Raw genomic sequence first — 18,533 nt, 5'->3', positions numbered from 1 at the left:
CTCACAATGTACATTCTCAAGGGTGGGGAGAATTACAAAGAACCTTCTTAAGGTGGGGAAAACTATAAAGAAACTTCTTAAGGTTGGGGGAGATTACAAAGTACATTGATCAGCTAGGGTAAGGCAGAAATAAATCACAATGGGGAAATGTCATCAGTTAAGGCTATTTTCACTTCTTTTGTGGATCTTCAGTTACTTCAGGCCATCTGGATGTATACGTGCAGGTCACAGGGGATATGATGGCTTAACTTGGGCTCAGAGGCCTGACATACCTGCCTTTTTATATTAATAAGAAAAATAACATAAAATGGTATTGAAGTGTTGGGGCAGCAAAAATTTTTTGGAGTGGTATGGAGAGATAATGGGCGACATTTCTCAGGGCTGCTTCGAGCAGGATTAGGGGTGATGTAGGAACCTAGAGTGGGAGAGATTAAGCTGAAGGAAGATTTTGTGGTAAGGGGTGATATTGTAGGGTTGTTAGAAGAATCATTTGTCATATAGAATGATTGGAGATGGCCTGGATATGGTTTTGGATGAATCGAGAAACTAAATGGAAGACACAAGGTCCAAATAAGAGAAGGAGAAAAACAGGTATTAAAGGACTAAGAATTGGGAGGACTCAGGACATCCAATTACAGAGTGCCCAAGGGAGTTCAGCATAATTACTTGCTTGGTTAGTGAGTTTTTGGGCTCTATCCTTGTCAGAGTCCTCCTTTCTAAGTATGAGGCTGAGCTTGGTGAAGAGTGTTTTTAAAAGACCATTAGTTCATTCTACCTTTCCTGAAGATTGAGGACGGTAAGGGGTATGAAGATTCCACTGAATACCAAGAGCCTGAAAAACTGCTTGGGTGATTTGACTAATAAAGGCCAGTCTGTTATCGGACTGTATAGAGGTGGGAAGGCCAAACCAAGGAATTATGTCTGACAGAGGGGAAAAAATGACCGTGGGGCCTTCTCAGACCCTGTGGGAAAGGCCTCTACCCATCCAGTGAAAGTGTCTACCTAGACCAAGAGGTATTTTAGTTTCCTGACTTGAAGCATGTGAGTAAAATCAATTTGCCAGTCCTGGGTGGGGGCAAATCCCCGAGCTTGATGTGTAGGGAAGGGAGAGGGCCTGAACAATCCCTGAGGAGTAGTAGAATAGCAGATGGAACACTGAGAAGTGATTTCCTTGAGGATAGATTTCCACGGTAGAAAGGAAATAAGAGGTTCTAAGAGGCAGGCTTGTAATGTACATGGAAGAGGTTTTGAAATGACGACAGAATAGAATGGGCCTGTGAGGCTGGAAGTAGATTATTTTCCTTGGTCCAAGAACCATTTGCCTTATGTGGGAAGAGATTGATAGGTGGAAGTTTCAGTGGGAGAGTAGGTGGGAGTGACCCATGAGAAGGAGAAAAGCTGCCATAAGGGATAAAAGATGGAACATTAGCTGCTTCTTTAGCTACCTTATCAGCATAAGCATTGCCCTGAGTGATGGGATCTAATGCCTTTTGATGGCCCTTGCAGTGAATGACTACAACTTCCTTTAGAAGTAAAGTGGCCTTGAGAAGAGTTTTTATTAAAGAGGCATTAATGATGGAGGACCCTTGTGTAGTGAGGAAACCTCTTTCTGCCCATATAACAGCATGGTGGTGCAGGATATGGAAGGCATATTTAGAGTCAGTATAAATATTGATGCATAGTCCTTTTGCAAGAGTGAGGGCTTGAGTTAAGGCAATGAGTTTGGCTTGCTGAGAGGTAGTGGGTGGGGGGGCAGAGCAGTAGCCTCAATGATAGGTGTGCAAGATACTATAGCATAGCCTGCCTTTGCTGGTGAATGGCAATTAGGCCTGGTGGAACTGCCATCAATAAACCAAGTATGATCAGGGTGAGGAACAGGAAAGGAGGAAATATGGTGAAATCGAGTGAATGCCAGATGGATTAGAGAGATACAGTCATGGGGGTGGAGGCCAGCCTAAAACAGTAAGGTCAAGTTTTTTGGACAGAAAGGCTACAGGGTGTGGTCCTGACTCTTGTGTAAGAATTTTGACCACACAGCCCTGCACTTTGGCTGTGTGTAATGAAAAAGTTGGGATGAGTTAGGGAGAGTTAGTGTGGGAGCAGCTTTTAGGGCTGTTTTTTAAGGAATGGAAAGGGGAGTGGGGAAAGGATTTAGGATTTATGGGGTCAGCTAGGTTTGCTTTTGTGAGTTTACATAATGGTTTAGTCAGGATGGTAAAACTAGGTATCCAAAGGCAGAAGTACCTAACCATGCCTAGGAAGGAAAGGAGTCATTATTTTGTAGAAGGGGTTGGGGTTTGGGAGATTAGCTGGACACGATCAGCAGGGAGAGCACATGTGTTTTCATGAAGAATTATGCTGAGATAGGTAACAGAAGAGGAAGAAATTTGGGCTTGACTGAAGTAATGGGGGCTATCCAGAAAGCTTTGCTGCAGTGCAGCATAGGTAAGTTGCTGAGCCTGATGGGTGTCAGGGTCAGTCCAAGTGAAAGAGAAGAGAGGCTGGGATGAAGGATACAAAGGAATAGTAAAGAAAGTATGTTTGAGATCCAGAACAGATTAATGGGTCGTGGAGGGGTTGTGGAGGGAGGTATTGAGGATAGGAAAGTATATGGGTTTGGCACTTTGGGGTGGATAGGCAAGACAATTTGGTTGATAAGGTGCAGATCCTGAATTAACTTGTAAGATTTGTCTGGCTTTTGTACAGGTAAAATGGGGGAATTGTAAGAGTTTATAGGCTTTAAAAGGCCATGCTGTAACAGGTGAGTCATAACAGGCTTTAATCCTTTTAAAGCCTGCTGTGGGATGGGATATTGGCATTGAGTCAGGTAAGGGTGATTAAGTTTTACTGAGATAGTAATGGGCATGTGATCAGTTGCCAGGGAGGGAGTAGAGGTGTCCTATACTTGTGGGTTATGGTGTGGGGATAGGAGAGGAAGATGCGAAGGAGGCTTTGAACTGGGGAAAAGGGTGGCAATGAGATGTGGCTGTAGCCTAGGAATAGTCAGGGAAGCAGATAATTTAGTTAAAATGCCTCAACGTAATAAGGGAACTGGGCAGGTGAGGATAACTAAAAAGGAGTGCTTAAAAGAGTATTGTCCAAGTTGGCACCAGAGTTGGGAGTTTTAAGAGGTTTAGAAGCCTGGCCATCAACACCCACAACAGTTATGGAGGCAAGGGAAACAGGCCTTTGAAAAGAGGTAATGTGGAGTGGGTAGCCCCCGTATTGATTAAGAAGGGGATGGACTTACCTTCCACTCTAAGAGTTACCTGAAGCTTGGCATCTGTGATGGTCCAGGGGGCTTCCAAGGTGATCAGGCAGTGTCAGTCTTCAGCTACTAAGCCAAGGACATTTGGGAAGGAGTCAGCCAAGGAACATTGGGTTTGGGCTCCAGGGGTTTAGGAGCAGTGGCAATGTGAGTTGGACAGTCAGACCTCCAGTGGGGTCCTGCACAGACAAGGGATGGCTTAGGAGGAATCCCAGGCTGTGGGCATTCTGAGGCCCAGTGACCAGGCTTTTGGCATGTGAAGCAAAGTCCATGAGAATGTTTTGAAGGAGCCCCTGGGAGCTGTGGCTTGGATGTTTTGAAGTTTTTGTATGCTAGAGACGTGGTTGTGGGTTGTCTTACAGCAGAGGCAAGTAGCTGTAACTCAGAAATACATTGCTACTTGGCTGCCTCTACTCCATTATTATACACCTTGAAGGCAAGGTTAATTAGGTCCTATTGTGGGGTTTGAGGGCCGGAATCTAATTTTTGGAGCTTTTTCTAATGTAAGGAGTGGATTGGGTAATAAAATGTATATTGAGAATAAGACAGCCTTCCTCTGGGTTATAGGACAGTAAAGCATCTAAGAGTTGTTGCCAATTGGGCAATGAACTGGGCTGGGTTTTTATATTTGATGAAAAAGAGCCTAAATGCTAACTGATTTGGGAGAGGTTGGATAAAGAAAAAAGGAGCATTAGCTTTGACTATGCCTTTAGCTCCAGCCACCTCTTGAAGAGTAAATTGTTGGGCAGGCGGGGGAGGGCTAGCTGCGGAACGAAACTGTAAGCCAGACTGGGTGTGAGGAGGGGAGGTGATAGAAGGATTATACGGTGGGGGAGCAGAGGCTGAGGAAGAATTGGGACTTGGCTCGGCCTGGCAAGGAGCAGCCTGGGGAGAAGGGGAGAGGTCAGATGAGTCCATAGAAAAGAAGGATTCAAAGGACTCAGAACTGGGGTGGAGACTGAAGGAACAGACAGGAGAGAAAGAAGAAAGATTTGGGATGAGTCACATTGGGAGCAGAGATTAGGGAGGGACCAATGTGTAAAAGAATGCCTGGACGTCAGGCACCTCAGACAATTTGCCCATTTTTTGACAAAAATTATCTAGGTCTTATAGGATGGAGAAATCAAAAGTGCCATTTTTTGGCCATTTAGAACCATTGTCAAGTCTGTATTGGAGTCAAGCAGTGTTGCAGAAGAAAATGAGATGCTTAGATTTTAGGTCAGGCGAGACTTGAAGAGATTTTAAATTCTTGAGAACACAGGCTAAGGGAGAAGAAGAGGGAATGGAGGGTGGAAGGTTGCCCATAGTGAAGGAGGTAAGTTTAAAGAGAAAAGTAGAGACAAAGAGAAGGGGGTGGGGAGCAGCCAAAGCAGGTATCCGCGCAATTGACTTGCCACTAAGGGAATGTGGCTGAATGACCAAAGCAGGTGTCACCTTGGTGATCAGACACCCATGGAGTGTGGGTGAATAATCAGGCAGGCATCCTCGCACTGATTAAACACCGAGAGAAGACTGTCTTCCTGAGTCCATGACTGGTGCCGGAGTTTTGGGTCCATGGATAAAATGTGTCTCTTTTCTCTCTACTAGAGAGGAAAAAGAACTGGAATTGGAAGGACAGGGAGATTGAAGGGTAGCGAGAGAGGCTGGAGAAGAGAGTGAAAAGACTGCATACCTGATTTGAAATTGGTGAGATGTTCCTTGGGTGGTTGGTCTGAGGACCTGAGGTCGTAGGTGGATCTCTTCACGGAGTGAGGATGAGGACAGAGGACTGGTCTCCTGAAGGAGTCCCTCTGACCCAGGTCTTCAGCACCAAATGTCTCATGCGTCCATGTGAAGAGAGTCCACCAACAGGCTTTGTGTGAGCAACAAGGCTGTTTATTTCACCTGGGTGCAGGCAGACTGAGTCTGAAAAAGGGGTCAGCAAAGGGTGGTGGGATTATCATTAGTTCTTACAGGTTTTGGGATAGGCAGTGGAGTTAGCAGCAATGTTTTGCAGGCAGAGATGGATCTCACAATGTACATTCTCAAGGGTGGAGAGAATTACAAAGAACCTTCTTAAGGGTGGGGGAGACTATAAGGAAACTTCTTAAGGGTGGGGGAGATTACAAAGTACATTGATCAGTTATGGTGGAGCAGAAACAAATCACAATGGTGGAATGTCATCAGTTAAGGCTATTTTCACTTCTTTTGTGGATCTTCAGTTACTTCAGGCCATCTGGATGTATACGTGCAGGTCACAGGGGATATGATGGCTTAGCTTGGGCTCAGAGGCCTGACACAGTGTTCCTTTATTTTACTCTTATTGTTTATCCTGGAAATTTGGTGGTTTTCTATAGTAATAACATTTGATTCCTTTCTTGTTCTCATTTGTATATCTGCTCTACCAATGAGTTTTGCACTTTGTGCATTTTCATGGTGGTAGATACTGTCCTTTCACTTTCAGAAGTAGGACTCCATTAAGCATTTCTTATAGGGTTGGTCCAGTGGTAATAGATTACCTTAGTTTTGGCTTGTATGGGAAAGGCTTTATTTCTCCCTCATTTCTGAAGGATAGTGTTGCTGGGTATAGTATTCTTGGCCAAAAAAATTTTTTTCCAGCACTTTGAATATATCATCCCATTCTCTCCCGACCTGCAAGGTTTCTGCTAATAAAACATGGTGTTAGTCTGATGGAGATTCCCTTAAATGTGACTTGACACTTTTCTCTTGCTGTTTTTAGAATTCTCTCTTTGTCTTTGACTTTTGACAATTTCACTACAATATGCTTCAGAGAAGATGTTTTTGGATTGAAACTATTTGAGAATCTTAAGTTTCCTGTATCTGAATGTCTATATCTCTCACAATACTTTGGAAGTTTCCAGCTATTATTTATTACATAGATTTTCTATGACTTTTCCCATCTTGTCTCTTTCTGGAACTCTCAAAATTCAAGTATTTGTTTACTTTATGGTGTCCCATGTGTCATATAGGCTTTCTTTATTCTTAAAAGAGTTTTTTTTTTCAGACTGAATTATTTTAAAAGACCTGCCTTAAAGTTCAGAAATTCTTTCTTCTGCTTGATCTAGTCTCTTTTTGAAGCTCTTGGTTATATATTTTGTTCATTGAATTATTCAGGTCCAGGATTTCCATTTGGTTCTTCTCTTTTTTTAAAAAATAGTATCTATCTCTTTATTGAATTTCTCATTCAGATCATGAATTTTTTTTTTCTGATTTTTTTGTATTGTCAATCTGTGTTCTCTTTTATATTGTTGATGTTCCTTAAGATCATTATTTTGAATTCCTCTTCAAGCATTCCAAGATTTTCTTTTCTTTGGGATCTGTTACTAGAGAATTACTGCGTTCCTTTGGAGATATTATGTTCCCTTGCTTTTTAATGTTTCTTGAGTTTTTGCAGTCTGTGCATCTGGTGTAACAGTTGCTTCTTTCAATTTTATGCATTGGCTTTCATAGGGAAGGACTTTTTTCTGTACATGTATCTCTGGTGTTGATTGGGTAGGGTGCTTTGGCTTTGATTTTGGGTAGGTGCAGGAGTGCAGTCTTCATATGATTTCTCTGACTGTAATCAATGTCAGTGATGTCTGCAAGTTCCTCAGTGGTTTAGCCTGTGGTTGTTAGTGAAGGCTGTGGTAAGGTTTTCCTGGGGACAGAGATACCAAGTGGGCTCACCCTTGGACCCTGGATGATGCACATGGGCACCAGTATTGGTGGCTATGGGCTATGTGGGTCAGTAGTCAGTCCTCTGGGTGGCATATACAAACACTGATAGTGGCAGGTGGAGGACCCACGTATGCCAGTATTGGGGCTCTCAGGTGGTGTGTGTTGGCCACAGCAGCAGATTTGGCGGGTCAGTCCTTGGGACCCTGGATGATGTATGTGGCACTAGCAGTGCCAGTAGCAGTGGTGGGCCAGCCCTTAGAGCCCCAAGTGGCATGCATGGGCCATGGTGGTGACAGTAGTGGGCTGGGCTGACTGGAACCTGGGCCCCTGGGCAGTGTGTATGGGTATCGGTGGCAGCTGTGATAGGCTGGGTAAAGTAAATTATTTTACTACTACTTGTTATTTTCAATATTTGGAGTAATTTCTAGGGTAAACTTTCCTCATACAGAGTTTATATTAGCTTCAGATGGACACATACATATAAGTATGATAAAATGGAAAAAAACCTAAAATGCTCATTTACATGTAATAAAAACACTACGAATTGATATGATTCTTTGCAGATGGCAGATCACTTTCCAATCATCATTTTGTTTATTTTCCAACTTATTTTAAGGAATATGTTATTCTTATTTAATGAAAATATATTTTATGAGAGAAGTTATTGCTAGATGATGCAAATATATGTGTGTATGAGGAAATTATGGGCTGGACATGGTGGCTCATGTCTGTAATCCCAACACACACTTTGTGAGGCCAAAGCTGGAGGATTGCTTGAGGTCAGGAGTTTGAGACCCACCTGGGCAACATAGGGAGACCCCATCTCTACAAAAGATTTTAAAAAAGTAGTTAGGCATGGTGGTGTGTGCCTGTAGTTCTAGATAATCTGGAGGTTGAGGCAGGAGATGACTTGAACCCAGAAGGTGAAGGATACAGTGAGCTGTGATCCCACCACTACACAACAGCCTTGGCAACAGAGATAGACCTTGTCTCTAAAACAGAAAAAAAAAGAAAAGACATTATATGCATATTTTAACAAACGCTACTTATGTATGATGGAGCCATAGATGGAGCCATACTTTTTTCTTTAAAATTTTCAGAATATACCAAATTCTGTAGAATAAACACCAAACTTCATAATCAGAAAAATACAAAGAATGAAGAGGTTATGGTGCAGAGTGATCAGATAATGAGTATAAGCACATTGTGAACTGGCAGCTAAGGGATCTTTGCTCTCTGCTGGAGCAGTTTTTATGGAGTGGTACCAATCTGTCCCCAGTGACTGACTCCTCCCTGGGCTCCCACAACATTGTCCTCATGTGTGTCACATTCTTCTTATCTGCTTGCTGCATCTCTGAGTTTTATTTGTTGTTGTTCAGTCTTTTCATACCAGTGCAAAAAGGATGCTGGAGCAGGCTTGGTGGGAAGAGGAAGGAACCCATCAAGGGGCAGAGACACTGCCCAAGGGTGTGAAATAACATGAAGAACTTTCTGACTTCACCATGGACCCTGGAGGGGTGGCCATCCAAGAGGGTGCTGTACGAAGGTTTCATAGGGAGAGTCACTCTCTTGTAGATCTGCATAGGTAAACCCTCACAGGGGAGGGCATTATGGCCAGGTTTGCAGTCTTGGAAACTAAGTTTTTAAGGAGAGGAACACAGGATCGCTGGTGTAACCCTGTGTGGGAATCACAGCTAATTGCTGATGTGCCCTAAAGGGAAAACCTGTGATTATGGTAGAGGGGAGTTGTTTCCTCGCAGCAGCAGTTTTGCCATGCATTTCCAGGCCTCACTTGATTTCAGGTCAGTGACTCTTGGGCAATCCAGAAGAAATTGTGCAAGGCAGGATGATTGAACAGTTACAGCAAATCAGCTCAAAACATATGTCAAACAAGGTGGGGCCTGAATAAATAAATACAGATGAATAGTTCACTTGACTGGAGCATACAGTGTGTTGAGGAGAGTGGCTACAAGTAGAGCTGAATCTGTGGGCTGGAAACAGACGCAAAGAGCTTGGCACATTAGCTCAAGGGTTTTGGACTTGACTTGCCTGGCAGGTGGAAGCCTTTGCAGGGAGAAAATTAAATCTAAGCAGCACTATCTATATACTGAAATAATACCACTTTGCATTTAGGTAATATGTAGAAACTTGCAAGGTACTTTCTCATGTGTCATCTCATTTGAGTTTTATAAAAATGTCATTGAAGTAGGTGATACCACTTCTATCTTATGGATTAGGACACTGAGTCTCAGAATGGTTAAGTGGCCTCTACAAATCAGCTAATGGGTGCAGAGCAGAAGGTGAACCAGGTCAGAGTTCAAGACCATGGTCATACCTACCACATCATGCTTCTCTGTTAACTTCACCTGGCACTGGGTGCATCATGAGTCCCACAGACGAAGTTTTCTAGTTTGTCTTCTGTGACAGTACTTTCAGAGTATCATGTATACCATACATTATATTTGCTTGTATGCTCTAGACATTTCTACTTCATTGCATTTTATAGGGCAACACTTCCCAAACTTGGCTACTCATTAGAATTACTGTGACATTTGATGAATACAGATTTCTAAGCTCCATCCTTTGAGATTCTGATTTAATAGGTCTAGGTTGGGTCCCAGAGATCTGTATGTTTTAAACATCTGACCATCACTATTAATTATGAGATTTCCTTCAACTTTGAAACATGCTTGTTTACTATGGTTTCTAACATATCTGGCTCCTTGTGGCTCCCAATGGGAAAAAAGAATTCAAGGAACTAAAAGAGGTCTCTAGGTTTGTCTCAGAGATGGAACAGGAAGATCCTGGGAAAGCGTTTCTTGTTCTAATCTAGTCTGGGTCTAGCACTTCAGTAGCTCAAATTCATTGGCGGCAATTTGAGTCGAAAAGAGAATGTCTTTTCTTGCTGTTCTCCTGTCCACTCTGTGTGGGAGTTGAACATTAATGTGTTGCTTTCTGTCCCAACAGAACCAGCGGGAGCCTGTGTCAGGAAAGCATGTCGGAGCAGAGCTGCCAGATGTCCGAGTTGCGGCTCCTCCTCCTAGGGAAATGCCGCTCGGGAAAAAGTGCCACAGGAAATGCCATTCTGGGCAAAGATGTGTTCAAGTCCAAGTTCAGTGATCAGATAGTGACCAAAATGTGCCAGAGAGAGAGTCAGGTCCTGAGAGAAAGGAAGATTGTGGTCATTGACACCCCTGACCTTTTCTCCTCAATAGCTTGTGCTGAAGACAAGCAACGCAACATCCAACGCTGCTTGGAGCTCTCTGCCCCCAGCCTCCATGCTCTGCTCTTGGTAATTGCCATCGGCCATTTCACAAGGGAGGATGAGGAAACAGTCACGGGCATCCAACAAGTGTTTGGAGCTGAAGCCAGGAGGCACATCATTATTGTCTTCACCCGGAAGGATGATTTGGGGGATGACTTGCTGCAAGATTTCATTGAAAACAACAAATCTCTCAAGCAGTTGGTTCAAGACTGTGAGGGCCGATACTGCATTTTCAACAACAAGGCCGATAGTAAGGATGAGCGGATCACCCAGGTGTCCGATCTCCTTTGTAAGGTTGAGTGTTTGGTGAATATGAATGGAGGACCCTATCGTGTGAACTTCAAAACTGAAGGCAGCAGGTTTCAAGTAAGAATTTTGTTAATATCTTGAAAGATTTCTATGTTGCTGAATCTAGTGGGATGAAAATGGGTACAAATAAATGAAATATTGCATTGTGTGACAGAACATGGGTTTTGTTTAATAAGGTATTTATACATAATTTGCAGGATTAAGAGGTATCAGACTGTAGGGTACTTTAAGTATCAGCCTGAGGACTTTAGGCTTTGTTAGCAAATTAATGGACAAATTTAAGCCTTTATCTTACTTGTTCCCTCATATTATTCAACACAATGATTTGTTAGACTCTCTCTTCCCCTGACTTCAATATAATTGCCCTCTCCTTGTTTGTTTGTTTGTTTGTTTGTTTTTCCCTCTTTTTCTGGCTATTCCAAAGATCGCTGAGTCCTTCTCTTATCTCTGACCTCTAAAAATGAACATCCTCAGGGCTTGGTTCTGGCCTTCCTCAATTCTTTGTACTCTCTTCTCAGATGATCCCACACTTTTATGGCATTGAACTTCATCTACTACTAACAGTTTTCAAATGAGTAGTAACTCTAGTCCAAATCTGTCCTCTGAGTTCTTCTTCCTTCACACAATTGCTGCTGGAGATCTCCACTTGTCTCTCTTATACTTTCTCACACTTAACATGTCCACATTTTTTATTTTCTCTCTTAAATCTATAAGATTTCTCCTTCATACTTCAGAAAAGGACTGTGATGTTCACCATGCTCTTTGTACTCACACACCCCAATGTCAGGTCTGCTACCCTGGTAGCTCTCCTTGGAGAGCCAAGAAATCATCAGGTCTTGCGGGATCAATATACCCAGAATCCACCTGCTTCTCTCCATCCCACTCCCACCACCTGGTCCAAGCCTACATCATTTCTTGCCTATACTATTTTAACGTAATTATTTTCTCCTCATGTATTCTTGGGCTTTATCCCGCAATCCATCTCACACATTACAGCCAGGGTGAGATTTTATTTAAGCTTTTGACGTGAAAGGAAAATGTATTTGTAACTAAGGAAGACACAAAAATGCAGTCTTGTGCCTTAGAGGTGCTTACACTTCAACTGGAGTGGCTGATGCATAAGAAACAAAGCGCTCCCGGCTGAGTGTGAGGGGGATGCTAGCACAGAGGATTCGGCAAGGGGAAGCCCCAGAGGGTGTACAGCAGGCACATGCTGAGCCTGGGGGATGTTCAGGTCAGAGAGAGACTGTTCAGAGGGAAGAGTAATAAGCCCAAGCAGCATAGAAATAAGAGGGAAATCATTTACTGAATGCCCATTAAATTCCAGACACAGACATGAATTAATTAAGCCCTCGTGACAACCCTATGGAGAGATGCTCTACACATGAGGAAACCGAGGCTCAAGAGAGCTGACGACACTTGCTCTCTTATCTCCTAGCCTGAGCGCTCCCTCCTCTGTGACAATCTGTCTCTTCCTTGAGGGCTGCATGGAACAGGGATGTCAGTAGAGAGAAGAATGGGCATGTAGTAAGTTTCCTACAATGAAACCCTCTTGTTTAACATAGTCCAGTGACTTCCTGCTGATCGTAAGGTAAAGTTCAGAATCCTCAATGTGGCTTGACTCCTTGCCCTGTGCTCTGCTGTCTATGCCTTGGCCCTGCTGGCCTTCCTGTTTTCCCCTGAGTTACACTCACATCCACTCCTGAGTCTCAAGCCTGCGATTCTCTCTGCACTGACCCTTCCTCTCCCCCCTCCCACCCTGTACCAGGTTTCCTTTTATTTCTCCATCTGCATCAGCTAAAAGTCACTTCCTCAGGGAGTCCTCCCTGACCATCCTGGCTCTCAGGCCTTGGAATGAGCCCCACAGTTTCCTTTCCTCATGACAATGTCACCACCATATCAAGTGATTTCACTGGTTGTCTCCCTACCAACTCCATGAGGGCAGAAGAAATCATAACTGTAGTTTTGTTGACTACAGCATCTTAGTTTTGTCTTCTGTAAAGCAGAGATAATAATCACATGTATGTCAGGAATTGCTCTGAGAATTAAATGAAATGCTTACAAAGTTGTTAACAAATGCTTGAAACTTGGTAGGTGTTCAGTAATTATGCTGTTATTATTATGATTATGAAAATGCCTGAGGATTAAATAAATTAAGGAATCATTAAGAACTTTAACAACCCAGAGACTGAGTCAGAGCCATAGTTTGAGGACTCTATGCCCTGGAAATAAAAAAAAAATTAGTATACATAAAGATAGATGTACAAGAATAGTTAGCACAACATCATTTGAAACAGTAAAACCAGAAATAACCTGAAGATTGATCAATCAAAAGATGGTTACATCAGTTATGCATGTCCGTACTATGGAATAAATTCTATCTACTTAAAGAATGATGTAGTTCTATCTATATTGACTTTTACAGATGTACAGAATGCATTGTTAAGCAGATTATAGAACGAATAACTTAATAAGTCTCCATATGTTCATGTATGCTTGTACGTATTTGTATGAACATAGAAAAAGATAGAAGGATATATACCAGTTAACAACTGTTACTTTTCTGGTGGAGTGGGAATGCAAAGATCATTAATTTTTATATTATGGACATTTACCTCGTAACGATCTTTTGCATTTGGAGAACATTAAAGAATTTGAACTGGGCTATGTAAGGTTAAAGAAATCTGATAATGACAGCTAAATGGAGAGGATGCAGGGAGAGGGATGGTTGAGGGTATCAATGATATTGGGCAAAGCCAGGCAAGAAAGCAGAGGAAAGGTTTCCTTGGCTGGCATGAAGATTTAACAAAGATAAGGTTAAAACGAAGTCTAGGAAGCTTCTAAGACTAGCAGGTTCATCGAGATTGCATACTGTTTTTTCACCTCCTTTCTTGATTCCACAACAATAAATATTTTGGAACTAAGTATAAGGATTCCCCAGGCAGGAGAAGGGGATGTCAGTTATGTGTTTGGTTCTCTATCCTGTTGTCTCCATTGGCCAGACTTGGCGGGGTGGGGGACAGGATTCCAAGTTATATTGGACAATTAACCCCAGGTTAGAAGAAGCTTCCTTCCCATACTGGGAGTAGTGAGGGAAGGAGACATTGGAAACATCACCTTCTCCGAGAACCAGTCATAGCAGCCTCAGGGTATCTAAGGATCCAATGCCATTGTGGGAAGGTCCACAAAGAGCAACAAAGACCATGACCAGGGCCTTGATTTGACCACATCTGACTCAACAGATCACTCTGCCCCCCCCCTTTTTTTTTTAAGTTTGTGGAAGATGAAGTTTTAGATCTGTGTGCACTATTTTGTTCCTTTATTTTCTAGGATTGTGTAAATGAAGCTGCATCTCAAGAGGGAGACAAGCCACATGGTAAGTTGATCTTTAAGAAACATTAAGCTCACACTTGTATTCTTTTGAATGCATTCTGCAGCCAAAGTGAAGCGGAAAACATTATCCATATAAACCAGAACAAAAATTCACCCTGGGGACCTAGCTGAGGTTGGTTCCCGCAACCTGTCCCCCAGGAAACTCCTAACACTTGTGAGTAGGTATAGCACCAGCAAAGTTCGTGGTCCCAGCGAGGGTGTCCTTGGACTTTTCTGAAGGATTACAGAGCTGGGCTTGCCTCTTGTGTCTTCTTTCCTAACTCAGACTCTTCTTTTTGGCCTTGGATCCGGCCCTACCCAAGTTTTGACTCCTCTTAGGAAAGCAGAAATCGCTCCTTCATGGACAACACAAACTTGGAGAATTCTCTGATGGGGTGCAGTATTCATGTGACGATTGCCAGTAATGATAGATCCTGCACATCTGCATAAGTCAATATGTATAGATCTACCTTTTTCTATTTAGTAGATGCAGTTCGTTTCACAACGTGGACACACACAACCAATGCAACCATGCCTTTACTGATGGATTTGTGGGTTATTTCTGGGTCAGCCCTGTGAGAGCTCTGAGTATCCAGTCACGAATAAGATAGATAAGATCCTTTTCCTCGTGAAAATCTCCCAAATAATAAAATCATAATTTTAATAGTATTGATAATAATTGCAGCTGAGGTCGGGTGCATTGGCTCATGCCTGTAATCCCAGCACTTTGGGAGGCCGAGTGGGTGGAACACTTGATGCCAGGAGTTCAAGATCAGCTTGGCCAACATGGCAAAACTCTGTCTCTACTAAAAATACAAAAATTAGCCAGGCATGGTGGTGCATGCCTGTCGTCTCAGCTACTCGGGAGGCTGAGACATGAGAATCACTTGAATCTGGGAGCACAAGGTTGCAGTAAGCTGAGATCATGCCACTGCACTCCAGTCTGGGCAACAGAGCAAGACCCTGTCTCAAAAAAAAAAAAATTGCAGCTGACATTATGTCCTGGGAAATAACTTTTATATACATGTAATTCAATCTTCATAGCATATTCATATATAATCCTCTTAAAATATACAGTTCAATTCTCATAACAATCTTGTAAAGAAGATGTTGTGAGCCTCATCCTCATTTCACAGCTGAGTGCACTCAGCCAGAAATACGTGTACTCAGGCAGAAGGATTTCAAAATTCTGGCAATGACCTTTGGCCAAGACCCCCAGGAACACACATGTGACTGAACAAAAGTGCCTTTATTGACCTGTGGCTGTGAGGGCCCAGCACACCATGGGGAGTCACAGGGATGTCAGAAAGATGGGGCTGGGAAGGACTTTTTATAGGATGTGGGCTCCTGTTAGATGATTTTGAGGAAGGTTCCGGGAAGTGGGACTTTGCTCCGGGATGGATGCTCTTAGGAAGTAGGGGGTAGTTCCACAATGAAGTGTTTGAATAATTCTTCTGTCCAAAGTGACAAGGGTGGAGCGAGGCTAAAGCTATCAGGAGGAAGCTGTCATCTATTTAGCCAGGGCAGGGGACGTTTAGGCAATGCTGTTGTTTTTGTGTGCTCAGACATGATTGTAGAGTGGTTGTGGAAGACATGAGTCTTCCACAGACTTGTGTCTGATTTTCTGCAATACTGTGGATGAGAGACAGGAGGGTGCCATGGCCTTGCTGTGGAGGCCAGACCAGCTCCTGGCTCTCAAGGGTTACTTATTATCCCTTCTCACTCCTACTTTTAACCACTGCACTGTATGGTCTCTCCAAATTGAAGAGAGTCCATATTTGAAATAAATATAAAATTATTATTTTGGTAAGAATAGAGGAATTACACATGGCAGCTAATTTGTATGGTTTTGCAGGGAGCAATTTAGGTGAAGGTCTCTTGAAGAAGTTGTATTTGCACAGGAACCCAATTAGCCAGCAGGAGTTAGGACGGGAGGCAAAGAAAATGCTATCATATGGGCAAAAGTCCTGAAGGCTGTAAAGGAAGGGGGTGGGGAGTGTGAGGGAGGGAGGGGTGCTTCCAGGCCTGACTCAAGTTCCTCCTTACCTGTGAAGCCTTCTATGCACACTTCCGTAACAGTCAGGTCCTAAGGGCTTTACAGGTGCTGTTTCCTTTAGTCTTTTGAACCTCAGTGTGGGCATTAGATTCCTGTTCTACCAACATGGAAACAGATTCGCAAAGCAGTAAGTTTTCCAAGGCAACACAGCAAGGGCCTTTGATGCTGTGTCCATCCCACCTTCCCAACTTGCTGCTCAGACCCTTCCCATGAAGGCTGTTGATGACTCAGCCTCAGAGAAAGCTCCCTGCAGTTGCTGACTCTCCCTTTTGCTCAGTACATGGGTCTGCTGTTGATGCTGCCTCAGCCAGGGGATGTGTGGAGAGATAGTTGTAGGGTGCAGGTTTGTAGGTTTTTACAGCAATTTACTGAGGTACGATTTACACAGAGTAAAATGCACAAATCTTAAGTAAACAGCTTGATACCTTTTTCTATATCTATATGTACGGGGTCCCCATCTAGATAAAGCTATAGAACATTTCCATCTTCTTAGAGATTCTTACTGCCCCTCACCAAAGAGAAACACTGTCCAGACTTCTATCAACATAGATTAATTTGGTCTGTTCTTCAACTTCAGATTGTAGAATCACATAGTATGCAGTTTTTGTGTCTTGCTTCTTTTACTTAGCGTGTTTTTTGAGATCCATCTATATTGCATATCACTAGTTCACCTTTTTTTTTTAAAATTGCTGAGTGTATTTGATTTTATAACACCAAGGGGCATTTGAAAATCAGATTCTCCCTGCTCCTGCCTTAGCCCCTGGACTTACCTTTGGTAAGTACTTACCTTTGGTAGGTCCCAGTACTTACCTTTGATAACAAAATGAGGGGAACCCTGAGGACCAAGATCAATGAAGGCCAAAGTTGGCATGCTCGTGTTCCTGGGGAATCTTAAGCTCCATGAATATCTTTTAGTTCACTTCTGCCCCTGTTTGTGGCTTTTACCTCGATGGAGAGCCTCTGGCCAAGAGTAGAGTTCTACTGGTTTACAGTGTTGTTGCCATTCTCTATACAAGTTGGCAGGGATGAGAAATCATAAAACCTGCCCACATCCATATTCAACTGCAGGAAGAGACTCTGAACCTGTCCATTTGTCCCACAGGCCCAAGGGAGAGGCAGCTGCAGTCCACAGGACCCGAGCAGGATCTGGGGACATCAGAACTGACAGTTCTCCTTGTGGGGAAACGCGGTGCTGGAAAAAGTGCAGCAGGAAACAGCATTCTGGGGAGGCGGGCCTTTCAGACCGGATTTAGTGAGAGGTCAGTAACCCAGAGCTTCTCGTCTGAGAGCAGAAGCTGGAGAAAAAAGAAAGTTTTGATCACTGATACTCCGGACATCTCAACTTTAAAGAACATTGGCTCAGAAGTTAGAAAACACATCTGTACAGGCCCCCATGCCTTCCTGCTGGTGACACCACTGGGCTTTTACACTAAGAATGATGAGGCAGTGCTGAACACCATCCAAAGCAGTTTTGGAGAAAAATTCTTTGAGTACATGGTCATACTCTTTACCAGGAAAGAAGATTTAGGGGATCAGGATCTAGATACAGTCTTAAGAAGGAGCAGTGAAACTCTCCATAGTCTCATTCAGAAATGTAAAAACAGATACATTGCCTTCAACTACCGGGCAACAGGAGAAGAAGAGCAAAGGCAGGTGGATGAGCTCCTGGAAAAAATTGAGAGCATGGTGCATCAGAATGGGAACAAGCATTGTGTTTTCAGAGAAAAAGGTAAAACTGTGAATAGAATATATATTTTTTATATATAATTTAAAAATAAGTATAAAATATACAATAACTTTTTATTTTCTAAAAGGCATAGAGAAGATAAAAAGGACAGGTCTTCTGTTTCTGTGTTAATTTGCTTAGGATGACAGCCTCCAGCTCTATCTATGTTACTGCAAAGGACAGGATTTCATTCTTTTTTTATGGCTGCCTATTATTCTATGGTGCATATGTACCTATACCTAAACTAAAAGTTGAATTACAAAAGAAAAGAAATTGAAACTGGCAGAAAAATAAAGGAAGGACAGGTCTGTTCTGTTCACTAACTCTTTTCTCTCTCTTTGCTTCTCAAATTGTACCGAAGTTAGAGCCTTTCCATGTGCATTCTCTTGAACTGATCTTTAATTTTTTCATGATCCCTACTATCTCTTCAACTGGATGATGTGGGTCTTGAGGAACGGAGCTGATGCTTTCCAACCCTTTGTTTCCCCACAGTGTACTGTTGCCCAGAGCTTGGCACACTGCTCTTTTTACTACTTAAGAAGGACTCCTCACCCACTTAGTGTTACATGTTCAGTTTACCTATGCTGAGGTCTTTCCCATTCTTACTCATCCCGTTTTTTTTCTGCTTCAAACACCCTCATCCAGGAAAAGTATAAAACCCAAAGGAGCATATCTTCTTATTGAACCCTCCTTTAGAAGTACAGATACGTGGGAAATTCAGGAGAGGCTGTGTGTAGAAAACCCAATTTGAAACAGGTTTTAGAGAATGGGTAGGGATTAAATGGCTGAGCAGAAAGCTGGAAGATATTCCAGAGAGTACACCAGCAATTTGAAGCAAAGATGTCAGGCTAAGCATGTCACTTGTTAGGGGACAAAAAAG

General features: G+C 42.9%; 2 protein-coding genes across 3 annotated transcripts in view; one reads left to right on the top strand and one right to left on the bottom strand.

Moving 5' to 3' along the window:
* RARRES2 (retinoic acid receptor responder 2) overlaps positions 1-18,533 on the bottom strand; it is a 647,965-nt gene that overhangs the window by 122,114 nt on the left and 507,318 nt on the right. The gene's annotated exons all lie outside the window — the stretch shown is intronic.
* The window catches only part of GIMAP8 (GTPase, IMAP family member 8), a 33,171-nt gene that overhangs the window by 11,171 nt on the left and 3,467 nt on the right, over positions 1-18,533 (top strand). For both annotated transcript variants that reach the window (XM_050785831.1, XM_050785832.1), the window contains exons 2-4: positions 9,893-10,556; positions 13,830-13,875; positions 17,030-17,656. In XM_050785831.1, coding sequence (XP_050641788.1) covers positions 9,921-10,556; positions 13,830-13,875; positions 17,030-17,656 — 1,309 coding nt within the window. In that variant the 5' untranslated portion in view covers positions 9,893-9,920. The remainder of the gene's footprint in view (positions 1-9,892; positions 10,557-13,829; positions 13,876-17,029; positions 17,657-18,533) is intronic.

The sequence above is a fragment of the Macaca thibetana genome, chromosome 3 (genome assembly GCF_024542745.1).
Source record: "Macaca thibetana thibetana isolate TM-01 chromosome 3, ASM2454274v1, whole genome shotgun sequence".
Taxonomy (NCBI): Eukaryota; Metazoa; Chordata; class Mammalia; order Primates; family Cercopithecidae; genus Macaca; species Macaca thibetana.
The sequence above is the reverse complement of the archived record's forward strand: the minus strand, read 5'-3'. Positions and strand labels throughout refer to the sequence as shown.